Here is a 19,005-nt window from a genome sequence, read left to right on the forward strand (position 1 = left end):
GCTATACTCGAAGCAGGATCTGAGTCACCCCAGAGCCCTGCCTTTCCCCTCACACCACACTGCTTTCCTCTGTGTGGTCAGAGGCCCTAAACTGGGCCAGACACTTCACCCATTCCTTCCCAGTTAGGGCCTCTGCTTCTTGTTCTGGGGTATTATTGGGGAGGCCAGGGGCTCATGGCCTCTCTAGCGTAAGTGCTTGGCATTAAGGTGACCGCACAGAGGAAGGTGACCAACCCCCACCTCTCTGAAGCCAACATAAACAGGTTAAAGGTCAGCCTTGTCACAGTGAAAAGGTCAGCTTTTGGTGTTTACGGAGCACTAGATGGTCTCTGTGGCCTGAGCAGAGCTCTCTGCTCTCCTGCCCTCTCTGTAAAGCAGCTCTCCCCATGGGTGTATTTAGCGTGTTTATGAAACAGTTGGTGGGGCCCTGTGGGCCCTGCAAGCCCAGCCTTTACACAGCTGGGCCATGCCCAGCACCTCTGCAAGGCACGAAGCCAACCCTCCCACACCTCACCAAGACACTACCACCATCTGGGGGGCCTTCCTCCCCAAATGCAGAGTGCTAAGTGTTTGCTGTGCGTCCTCTCCAGCCCTCCGCATGCCCGGCCTAAGAGGCAACACTGTTAGGGTGCACGCTGCACCAAAGTGGAGGTGGCTAAGACATTACCAGCTGGTCTTAACCCGGTGGCTCGGTGGTAAAGAATTGAATCTACCCGTCAATACAGGAGACACAAGTTCGATCCCTGGGTCAGGAAGATCTCCCGGAGGAAGGCATGGTAACCCCCTCTAGTATTCTTGCGGGAAGTTCCCACGGACAGAGGAGCCTAGCGGGCCCTGGTCCATGGGGTTGCAAGGAGTCAGACACCACTGAAGTGACTGAGCAGCATGCAACTGGTCTTAGCAGCCCTTGACTCAGGTCTCCCCAAGCCTCAAAACCTCACTGTTCAGCCTGTTCTGACCCCCTCCCCAAGGTCTCTCTCTAGCTGTCCTCAAAGTATTCTCCATGTTTCAGTGAGTGGTTTTGCAACACGTGAGTCAAAAAGGCCACTTTAAGCCTGTTGAGCAGGTGCTGGGGTACAATAAACATAGACAAACCAGTGACTGACATTTAAAACTCCGTCTCATCCCGTGACCACACTTCAGAGGTGAGACGTGCTCCTCTCGTTCTGGGCAGGAGGTTAGAAGCCGCAGTGAAGAAGCTGGTTTGTTACCAATGGTATATCGATAGACCAGTGCCCTCAAAGTTGATAGTCATAGACTTCTTTCCTGTGCTCTGAGCCCACGAGTGATCACCTTTGTTTTATTCAGGAATACCGCTTTAAGGTAGAATGTGTCTGAGAGTAACAGTAGTTGGGAGACATTTTAAAAGTTTTATTTCTCAGTCATAAAAATCATATGCTATTTGATATGCATGTATGTGTATAACACACATTTATACATGATTTGTATGTGAGGCATTGAATAATTCAGATTTTAAGAGCAAACCCACTGAGGATCCATTTCAGAAGTGCTGCTTAGACTCCTGACAGTCTGCACCCAGCTTTGCACACTTTTCTAGCCTTCTGTGGCCCACTGGAATCTTCAGCCAACCCTGTTTTGCTTCAGCCCATTCGTGTTTCCTGGTGCTAGTCCTTCCAGGATCAAGCAAAGATAGCGGGATTAACCATCTATCTCTATAAAAACGAAACGAAAGATGTGACAGAACCTGAACTCATTTCTGTCAGGCACCTGGTGATGAAGGTCTAAGACACCAAGATCAGCACTGGTTTTCATGGCTGCTCTAATGTCCCCTGCTTACCAGCCGTCAGAAAAGTTTTCGGAACTTGGAAACCAGACTCTTACCTGCCTTCAAAACCTTTGTTGGCCATGTCCCCCTCATCAACTCTGTCCCAGTCCCATTCTCAGTGAAGGAGAACCTGGGGTCTTGAGAATCACATGTCATTTCCTGGCATCAGTATTGTTGGGGTGGAGGAAGGAAAGCCCGGGCAGCTTTCAGACTCCCCTTTGAGCTTAGGCTAGGCTGTGAAAAAGCAGATCTGTTCATGCCTGAGAAGCAGCAGCCCACCCCAGCTGTGGCGTTGGGTAACCTCTCCGTGAGAACGCATGCGCTATACACAAAGCCTGCCTCATCTGGAAGACACAGCTGTGCTCCCATGACATCCGGGAGCCTCCCCGAGCCCTACAGGTGGAACATGCTGGTGGCCTCCACGTTGTGAGACGCTGAAGCACTCCTGGAAGTGTCCTCGGAATACATGTGTTGGCCTGAGACACCCAGGTAAGGGAGGCAGCCTGCATCTTTCACGAGCTTCCAGAAGTTCTTCCGAAACTTGAGGCCAACAAAGGCATAGAGCACAGGATTAAGGCAGGCACGCAGGTAGGCAATGGCCTCCGTCACCGTGATGGCGTAGTCGAAGCTGGTCATGGTGTGGTACTCCCAGCTTGTGCTGCGGATGAGCTTCACGAGGTTGAAGGGCGTCTGGGTCAGCAGGAACACTGCCACCACCAGGAAGATGATCTTCAGAGACTTGTGCTTCCGGAAGCCTCGAGCCTGAAGCAGGGTCTTGATGATGACCGAGTAGCAGACGATCATGGCAAGCAGTGGCAGAAAGAACCCCAGGGTCATCTGGATGGCCAGCACCATGGTGGAAATCGCCTCGTGATAACCGCAGAAGGGCTTGTCGTGGTAAAGGACGTTGCCATAGATGATCTGCGGCAAGGAAACCAGCAGGGAAACCACCCAGATGGACGAGCAGATGGCCTTACCCCAGGCCATGCGCTTGGCCTGCTGGTTGTAGGCCTTGGTGGCCCGCACCACCGCGACGAAGCGGTCCACGGTGATGCAGGTGAGCACGAGCATGGACGTGTAGAAGTTCAGCGTGTAGATGCCCAGCAGGGCTTTGCACATGACGTTGCCAAAGACCCACTCATGGATGCCTGCGTAGGCCCAGAAGGGCAGAGTGCAGACGAACACCAGGTCAGCCAGGGGCAGGTTCATCAGGAACACGTCTGTCAGGCTCTTCAGCTTCTGGTAGAAGACGTAGATGACCAGCACCAAGGAGTTTCCCACCAGGCCGCAGGTGAACACCACCACGTACATGCACGGCAGGAAGAACTTGCTGAACCGCAGGAAGTCTTGGTGCCCCTGGCTGCTGTCGTTGGAACCATTGAAGAACCCGAGGTCTTCGTAGTTGTACTCAGCCATGTCGTCTGTTCTGCTGGGCCCCTGGGAGTCAGACCACAGGAATTACATGCGTTGGGGTTGAGGGTGACCCCTCCTGTCTTCCCACTGTCCCACTGCCCACATTCAGGGTGCAAATGTGCGTGTATGTGTGCTAAGTCACTTCAGTCATGTCCGACACTTTGCGACCCTGTGGACTGTAGCCCACCAGGCTCCTCTGTCCGTGGTATTCTCTAGGCAATAATACTGGAGTGGGTTGCCATTTCCTTCTCCAGGGTATCTTCCCCACCTGGGGATCGAACCTGCATCTCTTAAGTCTCCTGCATTAGCAGACGGGCTCTTTACCACTAGTGCCTCCTAGGAAGCCCCCTCCTGTCTTCCCACTGCCCTGTTGCCCACACGTAGGGGGCAAATAGTCAGCTTCTAAACGCTCCCACTGTTCTGCTGGGTAACAGCCCAGGATACTGGGGACAGCCTGTTCTGGGAGGAAACTGCTCAGCCAGGGACCCTTAACTTGCAGTAAAGTTCTCAGGACCCCACCCACATTCCAGAAAATCCTGTGCTAAATGGCCTTGGAAGCAGAGGTCATCACATGGTGAAATGGGGAGCATGTCCTTTTGGAAGGACTGCACTGGTCTTCAGTGGGGAGGCTGTCTTCATCTGTCTGGGCCTCACAGCAGGTACCCACGCAGCCTGTGCCCCATGTTTTGTGAGGTTGACCCCTGTACCTGAAATTGTGAAAGCCATGGCAATAACCCCCTTAGAGGGGGGTCCACCTTGATGGGCCTGGAAACCAAGAGGAGTTTGGTCCTTCCTGCCCCAGGTGGCCTGTTCATCCTGCCTCATCTTCCTGTGATGGGGAGACAGGTCGGGGAAGAGCCCAGGCTGCCCAGTGCTTTGGCTGAGTGGCTTCCTGCCCAGGGAACTGGGCGGTTCTCCTCACGACCAACCCCAGCCTTCCCCCTCCTTGTCTGTGTATGATATTCCACCCTCAGGGCCTCTTTGGTCTTCAGGAATCTCTTCATGATAGATTACCTGAGAAGGGAACGTTGCTCTAGCTTTTACAACCAACAGTGTAGAGCTGAGGGTCTCCTGTAACAAACGGAAGAGCTGATGGAAATGGGATGTCAGGGGGATGGGCAGCCACAAACAGGGCCGATGGCCAGCCTTGCAGTGGGGCTGCTTATAGCAGAGACCAAATAGCTGTCTTTCTTGCCTGGGGGTCCTAGCCCTTCAAGATTATCACCCCCTGTGACCCTGCTCTGGGCCCTGTGTCCCCGCTGGGGACCACAGACCAGCCCCAGGGGTGACGTCGTCTGGTGTGGGAGCAGGGGCAGCTTTGGCAGCATCAGCCTTGGGGGGTCAGGTCAGTGACCCGCAGACGCTCAGCACGCAGGGGCTCGTGCAGTGACTAGTGCCATAACCCACTGGCACCTCAAGGAGAGCTTTAAGAAGAACAGGCCTTCGTCCAGCAAAGGCAGAATATCAACCAGCCAGATAAGACGGTGCAAGAGAGATGATTTCTGCTTTTGGTCTTCTCAGAGACTTGACTTTTCCCCAGCTGGGTCCTGACTAGAAGGGACGTCCACCTTAGTGCTACCACCTTGGTTGTTCGTGGAGTCAGAGCACCCTCCTGCTCCAAGAAAGGACCTTGCCTTTGGGCTAGGGCTGCTTAGTGCTAAGTCCCTCCTCCTGGACCACAAACCCTTGGCTCTAAGAGCGAAAGGCCAGCCCGGAGGCGTTGTGCCCCACCGTCTCTGGGCTGTAGGTCAAGTGGGCCCAACGATGACGTGTCTGTGTTATGCTTCACGTGGGGGCAAAAACGTTTATCATTTAGGACGTGACGTTGACGGTAATGTCACGTCTGCATTATTGCTTGACTTACTCTTCCCTTTAAAAATGCATTACACTGGCATTGCAGTTTCCTCAGAGGACCCGTGCAAATTCATCTGTAACGGTTGGTAAACTTAAACAGTATTTAACAGATTGGGACTGCATGGTTGTGTGCAGATAGAGTATGAAAAATTACTTTCTCTTCTAGAAATGTTAAAAGCACTCATTTCTTTATTTTCTCTAACCAAAGTCCTAGGTGGATTTGTGAAAATTTAAAACGATAATAATATATCCAACTTTGGAAATAGTATATATTTGATAATGAATAAAGAAAATATAATCTCGGCATAAAATAGAATATGATTGAAACATTTAGGAAGCACCCTTGACTTTGGAAAATACAGTGCATTAAACAGTGTTTTTCTTGGAGCATGGTTGATTTACTGTGTTGCGTTAGTCTCGGCTGTACAGCAAAGGGAGTCTGTTACACATATACATACGTCTGCTCTTTGTTTAGATTCTTTCCCCATATGGGCCATTACAGGTGTTGAGTAGAATTCCCCGCCTATACAGCTATGTAGGAGTGTGTATATGTCAGTCCAGTCTCCCAGTTTCTGCCCCCTCCAAAATACATTTAAATTGCTCAAAACAGTGTAAGCACAAAGTAGATATGCGAAATACTATTTGGCTGTTACTATTACAATGAATAGATGACAAAGTGAATGTGACATTGATCATGATCTCAACCTTCTTTGATCAGAAACCGCTTTGAGAGTCTCCTGAAAGCTGCACATCGTTTCCCTCAGTGATGATGTACATACATGCCTGCAATTCCAGGGATTCATGAACTCTAAATCCCTCTGTTCTAAATCCCTCTATGGACCTTGTTTAAGAACCTACGATCAGCTCTGTGGTTTTGACAAAATTTTTTTTAAAACGAACAAAAATTACATTTTATCAGCAGTTCACCCCTGACTTGTAGAATTAGTAGTGACTTATTTCCCTTCCTCATTTAAAATTTTCTGTATTTTCGAAAGCTGTTACAGTTGTGTATTGATGTACATGGAGAAAAGAAAGTAAACCATAAGCTAACAAAGGTCCTATAAAATGGGAAAGAAACAAAAAAAAAAGGGAAAAGAGATTAGTCAGTGAACAAACACAGGTAGTTAGCCTCCCCTTATCTCCTGGGGAGGCGTGATTATACCATTCCTGTCAGCAGCATGTTTAGTTTTTAGTTTAGTCGCTCAGTCACGTCCCACCAGGCTCCTCCGTCCATGGGATTCTCCAGGCAAGAGGACTGGAGTGGGTAGCCATTTCCTTCTCCAGAGGATCTTCCTGACCCAGGGATTGAACCCGGGTCTCCCACACTGTAGGCACATCATGTTACCAGCATCATATTACAGAAACAGATTAAGTCACAGTCCTCTATTCTAGCCCTGTGGCAGCAAGTGGCTGAGCTGGAGTTTGAGCCAAGAGCAGTTGAGCTTGAAAACCCTGGCACTTGACTGTACCACGCTGCAGGCAGGACTCTGAGAATCCCCCCAAAACGTGGGGTTAGCCCCTCTTTTAACTATAAAGAAAAAGATAAATGACTCACCGGTAGAGCTGCTCTTTCAGTTTGTTGATCAGACGAGGTTGCTCACAGCAGCAAGGTCTGCCGTTGTCTCTGATGTGGTCCAGGTTTCCGTTGAGTAATTATGAAGAGTCCTCAGTTGGTGATGATAGGAGACCCAGCCCTTCCCCATCTTGCAGGTCAGAATCCACATGACCCAGCCTGCACATGTGTAATTTGGGGGTCAAAGAGACAAAGCAGTGGCTCCGATGCTGCACAACCCCCGCATCCTGGCTGGGATCTTACCCTTTACCAGGATCTGAGAAGGTTTTAATTTGTAAACCAAAGGGGAGCCATGCACAGGCCTGGCACTGGTAGTCCACTGAAGATGGTGGCATTTATACCCTAAAATTATTTCATCCACTAGTCGTATGTTCCCTTGGAGCAGTTTGGGTCTGGACCAGTGCAAAGTTGATGGTATGGCCTGGGTTCTGTGTGTGTGCATCTCCAACATACATGACAGCCCTGATCCCCATAGCAACCCTGCAAGTAGGTATTATCCCATTTTATAGATGGGAATACAGAGGACCATAGCCAGAGAACAACCCTCATGGCTCACAGCCAATAACTGCCACTGCCAGGATGCAAGCCCGGGTGTCTATCATCGGCAGGCCAGTGGGCCAGATGGCTTCTAGAGATGGGTCTGCCAGAGGGCCTGATGTCGCCCTGCCTCCTAAACCCTCTCCACTCGGGTGGTGCTCACCGCCCTGCTTCTCATGGCTAGGGTCACCAGTGAACAGGCTGAACCAAATCCTGAAGGACTTGTCTCTCTCAACAAGACATCCCTTCACAGGGAGCCAGCCTCACATTTTGGAGTCTTTGAGCTTTGAGAGATGAGTTCCTCCCAGCAACAAGCCAACCGTGTCACTTAGGCCCAGTTCACAGGGTGATGACAGAAGGGCCTGAACCTGGTCAAACACACTGACTTGGATGTGCTTGTCCCGCTCAGCGTGTCCTCCCTGGGGAGAAGCAGCCCGGTGCCCTCCGTGACCGCGTCCATGCGTGGGAGGGAAGAGAGATGTATATCTCAGAGAGAGCGTGACTGTACTTGTGATAAGCATTCTCCAGTGGAGAGTTCTCCAGTGGAAAAGTCACAACTAAATTAGAGCCCCTTCCAGTTTGAGGGCCAGAATTTTATTTCTGTTGTCTTCCAATTTGGAGTGTCGGTTGCTTTTCTTTGAAACAAAAGTGAACCTCTTGACGGCAAGTACCCAGTCATATGTCTTGGGTTTTCCCCCAGAACATGCAAACAGTTCCTGAACAGAATCAGGGAAGAATAAAAGGGCCGTGGCAGCTGTGCCCACCGCAGGCTCTCTTGGGGTCAAACTCTTGACCCATTCCCTTTTTCTGAACGCCTGACATTCTGGAGCCAGAGCCCTGGTTCCGGCGGCAGCTCTGGCACCAGGGATGGGGCAGTGGCTGCTGGGAGAGGAGTAACTGCCAGGCGGTGGTGGGTGGTGGGGGCTGTGGAAGATGAGTGGAAAGACCCTTAGAAAAACAGCCTGCCCAGAGGACAGCAGGCGGCGGGCCAGTGGTGAGGACAGGGATGTGGGTCTGCATAGTTACTAAGTAATCAGACATCAAAACCAGAAGTGCCCTTCGTCACTTGGTTTTTCGGCAAAAAGGAAGCCAAAACCAAAAGAAAAACTGGTAAGAATTTAAAAGTCAAGTAAAAAGATGCACGCAAGCCCCACAGTGAATGTGGCCCACCATGTAGCTTAGCTTCTCCTTCCAGACCTGAGCTGTTCAGCAGAGCCTTCTGGAATGCTGGGCGTGCCCTGTGTCCACCTGTCCAACAGGCAAGTGTAGGTATCAGGCACTTGGCGTGTGGCCACTGAAACCATGGAGCCAAGCTTTGAGTTTTGTTTTAATTCTGATGAATTTAAGCGGCCACTTGAGGCCAGTGGTGCTGTACTGTACTGGGCAGACCAGTTGTAAAACAGAGACCTCTCCAGTTCACAGGAGGCCCCATGTAACAGGCAGAGCGGCACTCCTAGCTGCTGGCCTGGCCTGGTGGAGGGCTGAATGGGGCCCTCTGAGGAAGGCTGTCACCAGACACGCAGGCCAGGAGGCTCTCTAGGCTCCATGCCTTCCTCAGACAACCTGAGCGGCCAGGAGTCTGCTCCTCAGGCAGTTGGCAGGATTGAAGTTAAAGAAGCAAGTGGCTGAGGCGTTTTGATTTGTGACAGGAAAATACTGTAGATTCCAGCTGCAGATACTGAGCTGGAGAGAGCCCCGCTGTGACCCCTCGTCCAGGCAGGCGTGGACCCTGGACCACCTTGCTGGAGACTTCCTCAGCGTCCTTGCCTGTGGTCACCAGTTCATTCTTGCTTGCTTCTGAAGTGGAGTGAGCCTTGCTCATGTCCTTGAGGACATTAGGGACAGAAAACCACGTTGGCTGTGTGCAAGGCAGGTGCCCAGGCCAAATGTGGCAGGGGCGGCCAAGATGACCACCCCCAAGAGGGCAAGGTGACAGATATACGTGCCTCAGTACGGGTTCCGCTCGACTGACCACAGGCTCAGGGACGGAAACTCAGATGGACAGGATGGGGTGACGTGCCCTCAGCCACAAGAGGCCACCACAACTAGTAGTCGGTTCCCACGGCCAGAGCAAGGGGAGGAGGAAAGTCACTTTTGGACAGTGAGCTTTTCTGAAACATCTCAGTTTCAGAAAACAAAAGGAGAGAGGGTGCCCCCTAGTGGCCATGCATTTGTTCCGTCCTTCTCAAACTTCAAAATCGCTTGACATCTTCCAGCAGAGTTGCTTGAACACTTTCTGCTGCGTCCCACAGGGAGAAATTTACATGACTACCCAGGTGTGTACGTGTGTAGACATAAAGTCAAACAAGAGCCTCTTAAAAACAATAATGCTTATCCTTACCGCATGCAACGTGATGCAAAAATGTGTTGACATTTTCTATTTTATTTTTAATATGCATCATAACTTACTCAGCTGATTCACAACTCACTGATTGGATTGTAACCCACAGTTTGAAGAGCCATTGAAGGGAAAGTCTTCATAGCCTTTGAGACTGCATCACCCACCCATGCACACTCCCCCCTCCCCCACCCACCCCACCCCCACCGGTCACAGAGCTCCCCGACACGGGGCCTCAGCCAGGACTGGCAAGGGTCGTGGGACCTGCTCTGGTAATACTTGCAGGTAATCAGGTTGTCTGTGTCATGATGGTCAGAGAGGTGAGATGGAGGAGGAGAAGAAATAATAGATTAAGATTTTTTTTTTTTTCTATCGCACCCCACGGCTTGTGGGATCTTAGTTCCCCAACCAGGGATTGAACCTGTGCCTCCTACAGTGGGAGCAGAGAGCCGCTTCACTGGACCACCAGGGAGGCCCGGCATCTTTTATGTATTCACTTGTTATTATTTTTTTAATCGTTTGGCTTTTTCTTTTTTAAAAATTCCTTTTTCGTTTTTACCTTTAGGTCTGTGATCCATTTCTGAGTTAATCTCTTGTATATGGTGTGAAGTATGATCAGTTGTTGTCGCTGCCCTTTTGCGCAGAGGTATTCAGATTGTTTGCTAGCACCATTATCTCATGGCATGTGGGATCTTAGTTCCTCAATTAGGGATTGAACCCGTGCCTCCTGCATCACAAGGTGAAGTCTTAGCCCCTCGGGGAAGTCCTCTGATGTCTTTTATTCTTAATGCAGGAAAACTGAGAGAACGAACCACAGTTTTCAGCATTCGTTTTTCATGTGTTACTTATCTCTCTCATTTATGGCACTTGCACTTTGGACAAGGTTGAGAGCAAATGAAACGAGACAGGCTGACTGGCGCTGGGACTCCCGACTCCTCTCCCCTGTCCCCCTGCTTCCCCAGCTATTAAGTGGAGGTTGGACTGGATGATTCTTTGAGCTGCTTCTTGCACTAACATTCTGTGATGGCAGTGTGGGAATCTGGAAGCCAGTGGTTGAAAGATGAACAGGAAGGAGGTGTTGGACAGGGAGGAGGTCAGAGGTGGGCTGGGCCGAGGAGGAAAAGGACTGACAGGCTTGCCCTTGGTGGCAGCAGACACGTCAGGACGTGTTCTTGCTGCACCGTCCCCGAAACAGTGCCCGCCAGGGCGAGCCCGGCTCCTCCTGGCCAGTGGAATGCCTTCTCCAAGTCCTTTGAAACTTACAGCCTTTGTAAGCCAGCAGAACTGGGGTCCAGCTGGTTCCTTCTCCTCCCTTTTAGAGAGGAAAACACGGAGAAGGAAGTGGCTCGCCCAGAGTCAGAGTTGGTCATAAAGCCAAGACTGGAACCGCCTTGAGTGACGCCCACCCCTTCCACCTGCGTGCCCCCCTCACACACACACACACACACACACACACACACAAGCCATACTTCCTGTGGATCCACTCCACGCCCCAGCCAGAGGGCACCCACTGCTTGGACCTCAGGGCACTCAGACCCGAGGGCAGGGTGTCTGCAGACAGGCTCTCCCACCTGTCGTGGGCTGATGGAGACTGCACAGACATCCCTGGCCAGATACCTGGGCGCTAGTGGCAGTCTGATTATCTCGGGAGCCCTGGAGGCCCCCTCCATGCCAGCTGCCACCTGCACCCTCACAGCAGCGCCCTGGGCAGCCTGTCGCAGTCAGTGGGCTCGGCCCCCCAGCAGTAGACAGGAGCGGGGAGGGGAGTGGGGCCATGTGGTGGGGCGAGCAGCGGCCCAGCCTCGTGGGGGGCAGGTGTGGCATCCAGCTGTCTGAAGGAAGCCAGGTCTTCTGCCAGAGGTCTCCTGAGAGGAGAGGCCCCTCGTGCTGGGCTGTCCTCCAGAGAGAGAGGCTGTGTAAGTTGGCAGGCTGCAGTCTGCTTTGTGTGTGAGAGGATCCCGTTCAAGGTGAAGGGGCTGTGGGTTGGCCTCAGGTGTGGCTCTGCTAACCCAGCGCCCGCCACCCTGTGAGCCCCTCGGAGACTTCCTCCTTCGGGATCTGTCTGTGATTCTTCTCTTGACTTCGTCAGCTTTCCCTCTGCCCTCTCATCCTGAGTTTACACACTAACGATTCACTCCCCCGTGTGTATTTCTTCACAAGTATCATGGACGTGCTTTGATTCCTGCAGACAGCCGTGGCCTGTCCTTTGGGGCAGGGACAGTCCCTCCGCAGCCCCTGTTTGCAAGATCTTGTGGGCCAGGGGGAGATGAGACCCCTGCAGATGGGCAAGGCCCAGCGTGACCGGGGGTGGGATGAGTATGCAGTGCAGGAGCACGGAGGGGTGGGAGCGGGCGGCGGCTGCTGCGTGTGTCAGCCCCTGGGGGAGGCACCGGGCCCCCCCCAACTCCCAGTGTGTCGTGGTTACTGCAGTGCACTGCGTGGTACACAGACATTCCTGCCCCTAGAGCCGCGTGAGAGCCAGTGAGGCCTCTGTCCCCATCAGTGGCCTGTGGCCACTGACATCTTAACCAGTACATGCCAAGGAGCGGCAACTCAGTAGGGTTTAAAAACGTTCCGTGGGAACACTAAATGTAAAATTCAGGAGGTACCTTTACCGTAGGACACCTCAGAGCCTTCAATTTACTGTGTAAGAACACCGTGAGTTTCGGAGAAAGAGTATGGGGTTCCCCTCCCCAGGCACTGGTGTTCCACAGAGCACACTTTGGAAACCTCTTTCCTGCCAGGCAGCTCCGGCAGCTGATTCTCTGGACAGCAGACCATGATGGGAGGGAAGAGATGTGGCATGGGTCTGCCCCCCTTACACGAGGGGCCCCCACCACCTCCCTCTTGGCCCGTGCCACTTCCTGCCCCTCCACCCTGTCCTTATTCCTCAGGGAAGGGCCAGAGCAGGCTTGTGGAGTCAGGGACAGGCGCTGTGAAGTCAGCATCCGTGGTGCTGGGCACTCGCCCCACGGCTGTAACTTCTGGTGTGGGAGAGGAGGGCGGCCCATTTGTGCCGGGTGGACGCTGGGGAGGTCACTGCAGCCCTGCTCTCCCCCCGCACCTCGCTGTCCTTCCCACCCTAGCCTGGCCCCCGTGGCTCCCCAGACACAGGGTCTGCGGGCTCTGTCCCAGCGTCTGTGATCAGAAGGGCTCCCTGTGTGTTCTGGGGATGGCTACTGGACTCCAGCAAGACTGCGGGCCTATGTGCTGACAGCTAGCTGGCTGTGTTTGTGACATTTCAGGGACACCACGTCCACCTCCCTCACCCCTGAGGATGCTGAAGACATGCCTGTGGGGCAGGATTCCGAAATCTGCTTGCTGAAGTCGGGAGAACTGATGTAAGTCGTGGGCCCTAGCTGGCCTTGCTGGGGTGGCGGGGGCTGGAGGTCACAACTGGGGAGCAGAGGAGGAATGCCAGAGGAGGCCTGGCCTTTCCACGCCCCCGGAAAACACGCCTGTGCTCGACTGGGCGCCCACAGTGGCTTTCAGGTGTGCGCTGCTTTCTCTTTTTCCCTTTCTTCTTCTTCATTTTTTTGGTAAGATTTATATACAGTAAGATTTCCCGTTTGCAGTGCACAGTGCTTGGATTTAGACAGATGATACGGCGTAGTCACTGATTGTCTGGCAGCCCCCGCATCCTGCTGGGCCAGAGGCTTATACAGTCTCAGGCCCCTGTGCCCAGCCAGCTCCACTTCCCGTTCTGCCAAAGAGGAAACCTTGATCCAGAAAAGAAAAATGACTGCCCCCGCCATGTGACCAGAGTGAAGATGTAGAACAGTCCCGTCACCCTGGAAGGCTTCCCTGTCCTCTCGTAGCCATTCTTCCCACACTTCTGTGCCCTGTGTATGTTGCAAGGTGGTGCTTACTATGGAAAAGAAAAGCACCCCTCAATTTTAAATAGAAAACACTAAGAAGGTAAGACTTGAAGGAGTTGCCATGCAGATATGTGAGGGAACAGCATTCAGGCAGAGGGAACAGTCGGTGCACAGACCCTGGGGCAGGATGGTGTCTGGAATATATTCAAGGAATCCAGGAAGGGCCAGTGTGACTGGAGCAGAAAGCAGGAGAGAGACTGGGTGAGGAGGAGACAGGGCCCACGTCACATCAGGCCTTCTGGGCCACTGTAAGGACTTTTAATCTGAGGGAAATAGGAGCTTTAAATTAGATTTGGGTTAGAAGCATGACTTAGCCTAACTTACATTAGAAACACGGTCACTCTGGTTGCCATGTGAAGAATGACTCTGCAGGGGCAGAAGTAGGGAGACCAGTAGAATTTATGTTTGTAATGTGAGCACTGTAGACAACAGACTTTTTTAAGATAACATTTGAGCAGAGATGGCAAACCCTTACTATCTTCTCATTACCATCTCCCTTAGCAAGACTGAGTATTGTCCTCTCGCTGAGCAGGTGAGGTCTAGAAAGTGAAAAAAGATTACGGGCACAGTCCAGGTCACTGGGTGCAAGGGCAGAATTCTGGAACGTAAAATGATGAAGGACCCTGCATCGGTGCATCCTGTCAGTGAGTGGTGCAGCAAGATCTCCAGATTATGAGACCTCTTTTCCACAATAGACTCCTCTGCCTACTCTCAGATTCTTGAAAACTGTTAATATTGGACAAGACCTTTTTTTTTCTGACTATCAGTTCAGTTCAGTCGCTCATTTGTGTCCGACTCTGCAACCCCATGGACTGCAGCACGCCAGGCCTCCCTGTCCATCACCAACTCCCGGAGTCTACTCAAATTCATGCCCATTGAGTCGGTGATGCCATCCAACCATCTCATCCTTTGTCGTCCCCTTCTCCTCCCGCCCTCAATCTTTCCCAGCATCAGGGTCTTTTCAAATGAGTCAGCTCTTCACATCAGGTGGCCAAAGTACTGGAGTTTTAGCTTCAGCATCAGTCCTTCCAATGAATATTCAGGACTGATTTCCTTTAGGATGGACTGGTTGGATCTTCTTGCAGTCCACAGGACTCTCAAGGGTCTTCTCCAAACCACAGTTCAAAAGCATCAATTCTTTGGCGCTCAGCCTTCGTTATAGTCCAACTCTTACATCCACGTATGACTACTGGAAAAACCATAGCTTTGATTAGAAGGACCTTTGTTGGCAAGTAATGTCTCTGCTTTTTAATATGCTGTCTAGGGTAATTATAACTTTTCTTCCAAGGAGTAAGCGTCTTTTAACTTCATGGCTGCAGTCACCATCTGCAGTGATTTTGGAGCCCCCCAAAATAAAGTTTGTCACTGTTTCCACTGTTTCCCCATCTATTTGCCATGAAGTGATGGGACCAGATGCCATGATCTTCGTTTTCTGAATGTTGAGCTTTAAGCCAACTTTTTCACTCTCCTCTTTCACTTTCACCAAGAGGCTTTTTTGTTCCTCTTCACTTTCTGCCATAAGGGTGGTGTCATCTGCCTATCTGAGGTTATTGATATCTGTCCCAGCAATCTTGATTCTAGCTTGTGCTTTGTCATGATGTGCTCTGCATATAAGTTAAATAAGCAGGGTGACAATATACAGCCTTGACGTACTCTTTTTCCTATTTGGAGCCAGTCTGTTGTTCCATGTCCAGTTCTAACTGTTGCTTCCTGACCTGCATACACAGTTCTCAAGAGGCAGGTCAGGTGATCTAGTATTCCCATCTCTTTCAGAATTTTCTGTTTTTAACTATAATCAGCCAAAAAGTTAATTTAATTTAACACATGGAAAAATGGTCCATGGAATTAGATTTTCACCCGTGAATGAGCTGTATCAGAGCTGTTCTTTAGAGTACTTTGGATTTTTAGTCATCAGTTAGTCTCTCATCTGCAAAGCTTGGCCAAGTATTCCCAGCCACCTTCACACCTTTGGAACCTTTAGCACCACCCCTTGAACCCCTGTGCAGTCTTAGGCAAGCTACCTACCCTCCCTGAATTTTGGTTTCCACCCCTGTGTTAAAGGAGCAGCAGCATTTTTCTTCACAAAGGGCAGGCTGGTATAGTGGAAAGGCAGTGGCTTTGGCTCAGATCTGTGTGAACCTAGGTAGAGTCTTTTTGAATCTTAGCTTCCTCGTGTGTTGACGAGAACAAACCCGAAGCTGGCGAGCAGAGTTGGCCCTTTCACGGTTGAGGAGAGGAGAGGAAGGCCACAGGCTCCTGACCTGCAGCTCCTCCCTGGAGGCCCCACCCTCGTGGCCTTGACTCACCTGCTGCCTCTGGATTTGCAGAGCTGCAGGGGACGCGGCCCTTAATGAGGGAGACTGCCCTTCCAGGCAGGTTTTTCCTCTGACATAATTCTCACACCAGCCAGAGGCAGGCATGGTCATCCCTGGCTGCAGCCTGAGGCTGAGCCCTGTGGCAGGAACCAGCACCACGCCCTCCGTCCCAGGGAGGAACTCACTGTCCCAAACCTTTAAGCTTTTGGAACTGGCTGTTAATTCAGCTAATGAGAGGGAGAACAGGGACACGGCCCCCAGAAGCCTCTCTCCCCAGGGCCCTCATCCTACCCTGCATTAGCAAGTCTAGGGCATTTGCATTTAAGAAATGCACGTCAGGGTGCCCCCTTGAAATCTCGAGGCAGGTCCCGACTTTCTGCTGAAAAGAGATCACAGACAGAAAGGGCAGGAAGTTTCAGACGATGGGTGTGCATTCTGTGGGTACTAAGCAGGTAAAAGCGGGGGAGCGAAGAACTGGAAGGAGAAAGAGAGAGTGGACCGCTGGGCAGAGGGCAGCGGCAGGAGAGCTGTGGAAGCTGAGGCCTCCGCACACACTTCCTGCCCTGGAGGGGTTCAGAGCAGCCCAGGTGTCTCTCGTTCCCGCCAGCTCGCAGGGACCACACCAGCTCCTTGAAGACAAGGATTGTCCTCTGTATTTTTCACTCCTGTGTCCCCAGTGCCTCGAGCTGTGCCTCAAGCTATGCCAGGCATCTATTAATAGTTAAGTGCTCAGGAAACAGCTGATGGCATGGACTGCACATCAAGGTTTCTCCCACAATTAAGCCTGTCAGTCATGGTGACCAAAGGCTTGGCCACCCTTCAGCAGCCTCCAGCTGTCTCCAGTCACCTCTGAGTTACGGGCGACATGGCCAGTGGACTCAAGCGCTTTCCCCGCCGTGTTTAAGCCCCTCTCTGCCTTCATGTTTCAGGATAAAACTACCCCTCACGGTGGAAGAGATCGCCAACTTCGGGGAGGGCAGCAGGGAGCTGTTCGTGCGGTCCAGTACCTACAGCCTCATCCCCATCACCGTGGCCGAGGCAGGCCTCACCATCAGCTGGGTCTTCTCCTCCGACCCCAAGAGTATCTCCTTCAGCGTGGTCTTCCAGGAGGCCGAGGACACGCCGCTGGATCAGTGTAAGGTGAGGCCGGCTCCCTGCCAGCAGGATGCCCGGACAGCCCTTCCCTGGACTGCTCTGAGAAGGACAGAGGGAAACCAGGGTGGAAAAACCCAGGGCCTGCGTCAGGCAGAGCAGGCGATGCAGCTGGGCTTGTCCAGTGGGGACGGAAGGGCCTGAGAACTGTCTCCTAACGTCTGAAGGCCTTTCCTGGGTCAGCTTCAGACAGATGTTGGGATAGGTCAGTAGGTGAAACTGAAAGGAATACAGATGTGTGACTCAGGTTAAGGATCGTATTTTAACAGTCGTGGAGAGCAAGAGTGAGTCATCATGGGAGGTGGTGACCAAGATCTCTGCTTCCAGTTTTGAGTTTAGGGCTTTCAGCATCTCACTTCAGACAGGTCAAAAGAGACTCATAGCCTTTGTGTCAGTTGGGTGGTTGGGTTGGGAACCTTGGTAGCAGACACCAGTTCATAAACTCCTAAGAAATCCTAAGCATGTGACATTGACTGGCTGGGACCGTCGTCCTCAATTTTGGTTGCACTTTAAAAGGAAACACCCGGGAAACATTTTTAAACGCACTTCTGAGTCCATAACCCAGACGCCCAAATCAGAATCACTCAGGGGGACCCAGGCATATCTGGGTGATCCCAGTGGGCACCAAGGTTGAGAGTCACTGGTCTCGATCAAGGGAAGAAGTCAAGAGGAGAACGGATGGGGTGGAGTGCAGAGCCCAGGACAGCAGATAGGCCTCAGGCGGGGCTGACTCCTCGAGGGCAGCAAGCGGGTGGGGCGGGGGGGCGGGGTCTGAATTCCTCGCCTGAGTCTCTGCAGGCAGGGTGCGAGGGGTGATGGTGGGAGAGCTGGTTTGCGTGGACATTTGAGTTCCATTGGAATCACTGGGAGTGGAAGGAATGAGGACAGACACAAAGGCTGGATTGCAGCTCGGGGTGCGTCCCAGGCTTTTAGTACAACGTCTCCATTTTCTAAGAATGAAGCTAGAGAGGAGCAGTTCGAAATGGTGTGAAGGAAGCCTTCTGTGATGATATCCACCAGTCCCTCAGGGTGTCCTGAGGGCTCACGTCGCGGTCTGGGGAGGGCCCGGGGCCCCAGGAGGGCCAGGCTCTGGCGCGCTGGGTGCACAGATGGCCGCGCCGGCTCCAGCACCCACGTCTGCTATTTGACGTGGGGGTGCGTCTGCCCCTCTGGGCTTGCTCTCCTGCCGTCCCTGTCCTGTGGTACCTGCTCATTACAGATTGCTTTGTCATGTCTCTCCTCTTCAGATTCATGCCTAAAATTGAAATCTGGCCCCCTGAGTTGGCCTTCTTGAACGGAGTTTCATGCTCGTTCTTATTTAAAAACTGCCTTGCCCCTCTTTTCCTTTCGGGGGCTCATGACCTCGCCGCACATGTAGGGAGCCCTTCCTTCCTGAGCAATTCTGAACATCCACCTGGGAGGTCCTGGGCCTGTGGGTGGAGAGCGGTTACAGGCTCAGCCATGCAGAGCAGCCTGCCTGGGCAGTTAGTTGGTCGAGCAGCTTAAGCAGTGGGCTTGTCAGCTCTGCGCTAACAAACAGCTGCACTGCCCAGAACTCACCCCAGCACCTTCGCTGTTTACCTCACGTTCCCAAGGCCCGCTGAGCGCCTAAGCACTGCGTCTGCCCAGATTAGACACAGGTGGGTGTCCATGGTGAGAGAGGGAGGGGACAGACCCTGTGTCCACACCTGTCCCCTTGCTCAGTCACTCACCTGCCTAATCCTCATGGCCCTGAAAGACCTAGCTGGTTCCTCTCAGGATTCAGGAGCTCAGAGTCCTCATCTCGGGCTCCATTGTTGCCTGGAGGGTATGGCAGCCATTGTCGTTCCCACAGTGGTCGCCAGGGGGCAGAAGAAGCTCACGGTGAGTGAGAGGGTGCTCACTCTCAGGGGCTCCTCTGCCATCCCCAGCCCACTGTGGGGTTGCTGTTACATCTGCCTGAGGTCCTGGACAGACATCAGCCCGGAGAGTCTGTGTCCAGACTCACTTCTTTAGCATTTCACCTGTGGACTCCCCGGGTGATGCCCTGACCAGCCTGGACCTTGTGGGAACAAGAGGGCATAGTGCACCTCGCAGCACTTAGGTTTCACGGTGACGGAGGCTCAGACATCAGGAATTGGGCTGGGTCCTTGCACTCAGTTCACAACCATTCACTGAAC

General features: G+C 52.4%; 2 protein-coding genes across 6 annotated transcripts in view; one reads left to right on the top strand and one right to left on the bottom strand.

Moving 5' to 3' along the window:
• The window catches only part of FYCO1 (FYVE and coiled-coil domain autophagy adaptor 1), a 103,491-nt gene that overhangs the window by 71,297 nt on the left and 13,189 nt on the right, over window positions 1-19,005 (top strand). For all 4 annotated transcript variants that reach the window (XM_061397028.1, XM_061397027.1, XM_061397026.1 and 1 more), the window contains 2 exons: window positions 12,747-12,842; window positions 16,624-16,834. In XM_061397028.1, the coding sequence (XP_061253012.1) occupies window positions 12,747-12,842; window positions 16,624-16,834 (307 nt within the window). The remainder of the gene's footprint in view (window positions 1-12,746; window positions 12,843-16,623; window positions 16,835-19,005) is intronic.
• CXCR6 (C-X-C motif chemokine receptor 6) lies at window positions 1,357-6,766 on the bottom strand. Of its 2 annotated transcripts, XM_061397035.1 has the most exons (3): window positions 6,609-6,766; window positions 5,963-6,111; window positions 1,357-3,223 (listed from the first exon to the last, which is right to left on the bottom strand). In XM_061397035.1, exon 3 carries the CDS (start codon window positions 3,200-3,202, stop codon window positions 2,180-2,182), a length of 1,023 nt encoding a protein of 340 aa, XP_061253019.1. In that variant the 5' UTR covers window positions 3,203-3,223; window positions 5,963-6,111; window positions 6,609-6,766; the 3' UTR covers window positions 1,357-2,179. The 2 variants fall into 2 exon arrangements, with proteins under 2 accessions (XP_061253019.1, XP_061253018.1); XM_061397034.1 differs by lacking the exon at window positions 5,963-6,111 and having other exon boundaries at window positions 6,609-6,726.

This window comes from Bos javanicus, chromosome 22 (genome assembly GCF_032452875.1).
Source record: "Bos javanicus breed banteng chromosome 22, ARS-OSU_banteng_1.0, whole genome shotgun sequence".
In the NCBI taxonomy this organism is placed as follows: Eukaryota; Metazoa; Chordata; class Mammalia; order Artiodactyla; family Bovidae; genus Bos; species Bos javanicus.

Excerpts from the sequence above, each read along its gene's own strand:
- CXCR6 (XM_061397035.1), bottom strand. The coding sequence starts at position 3,202 with ATGGCTGAGTACAACTACGAAGACCTCGGGTTCTTCAATGGTTCCAAC.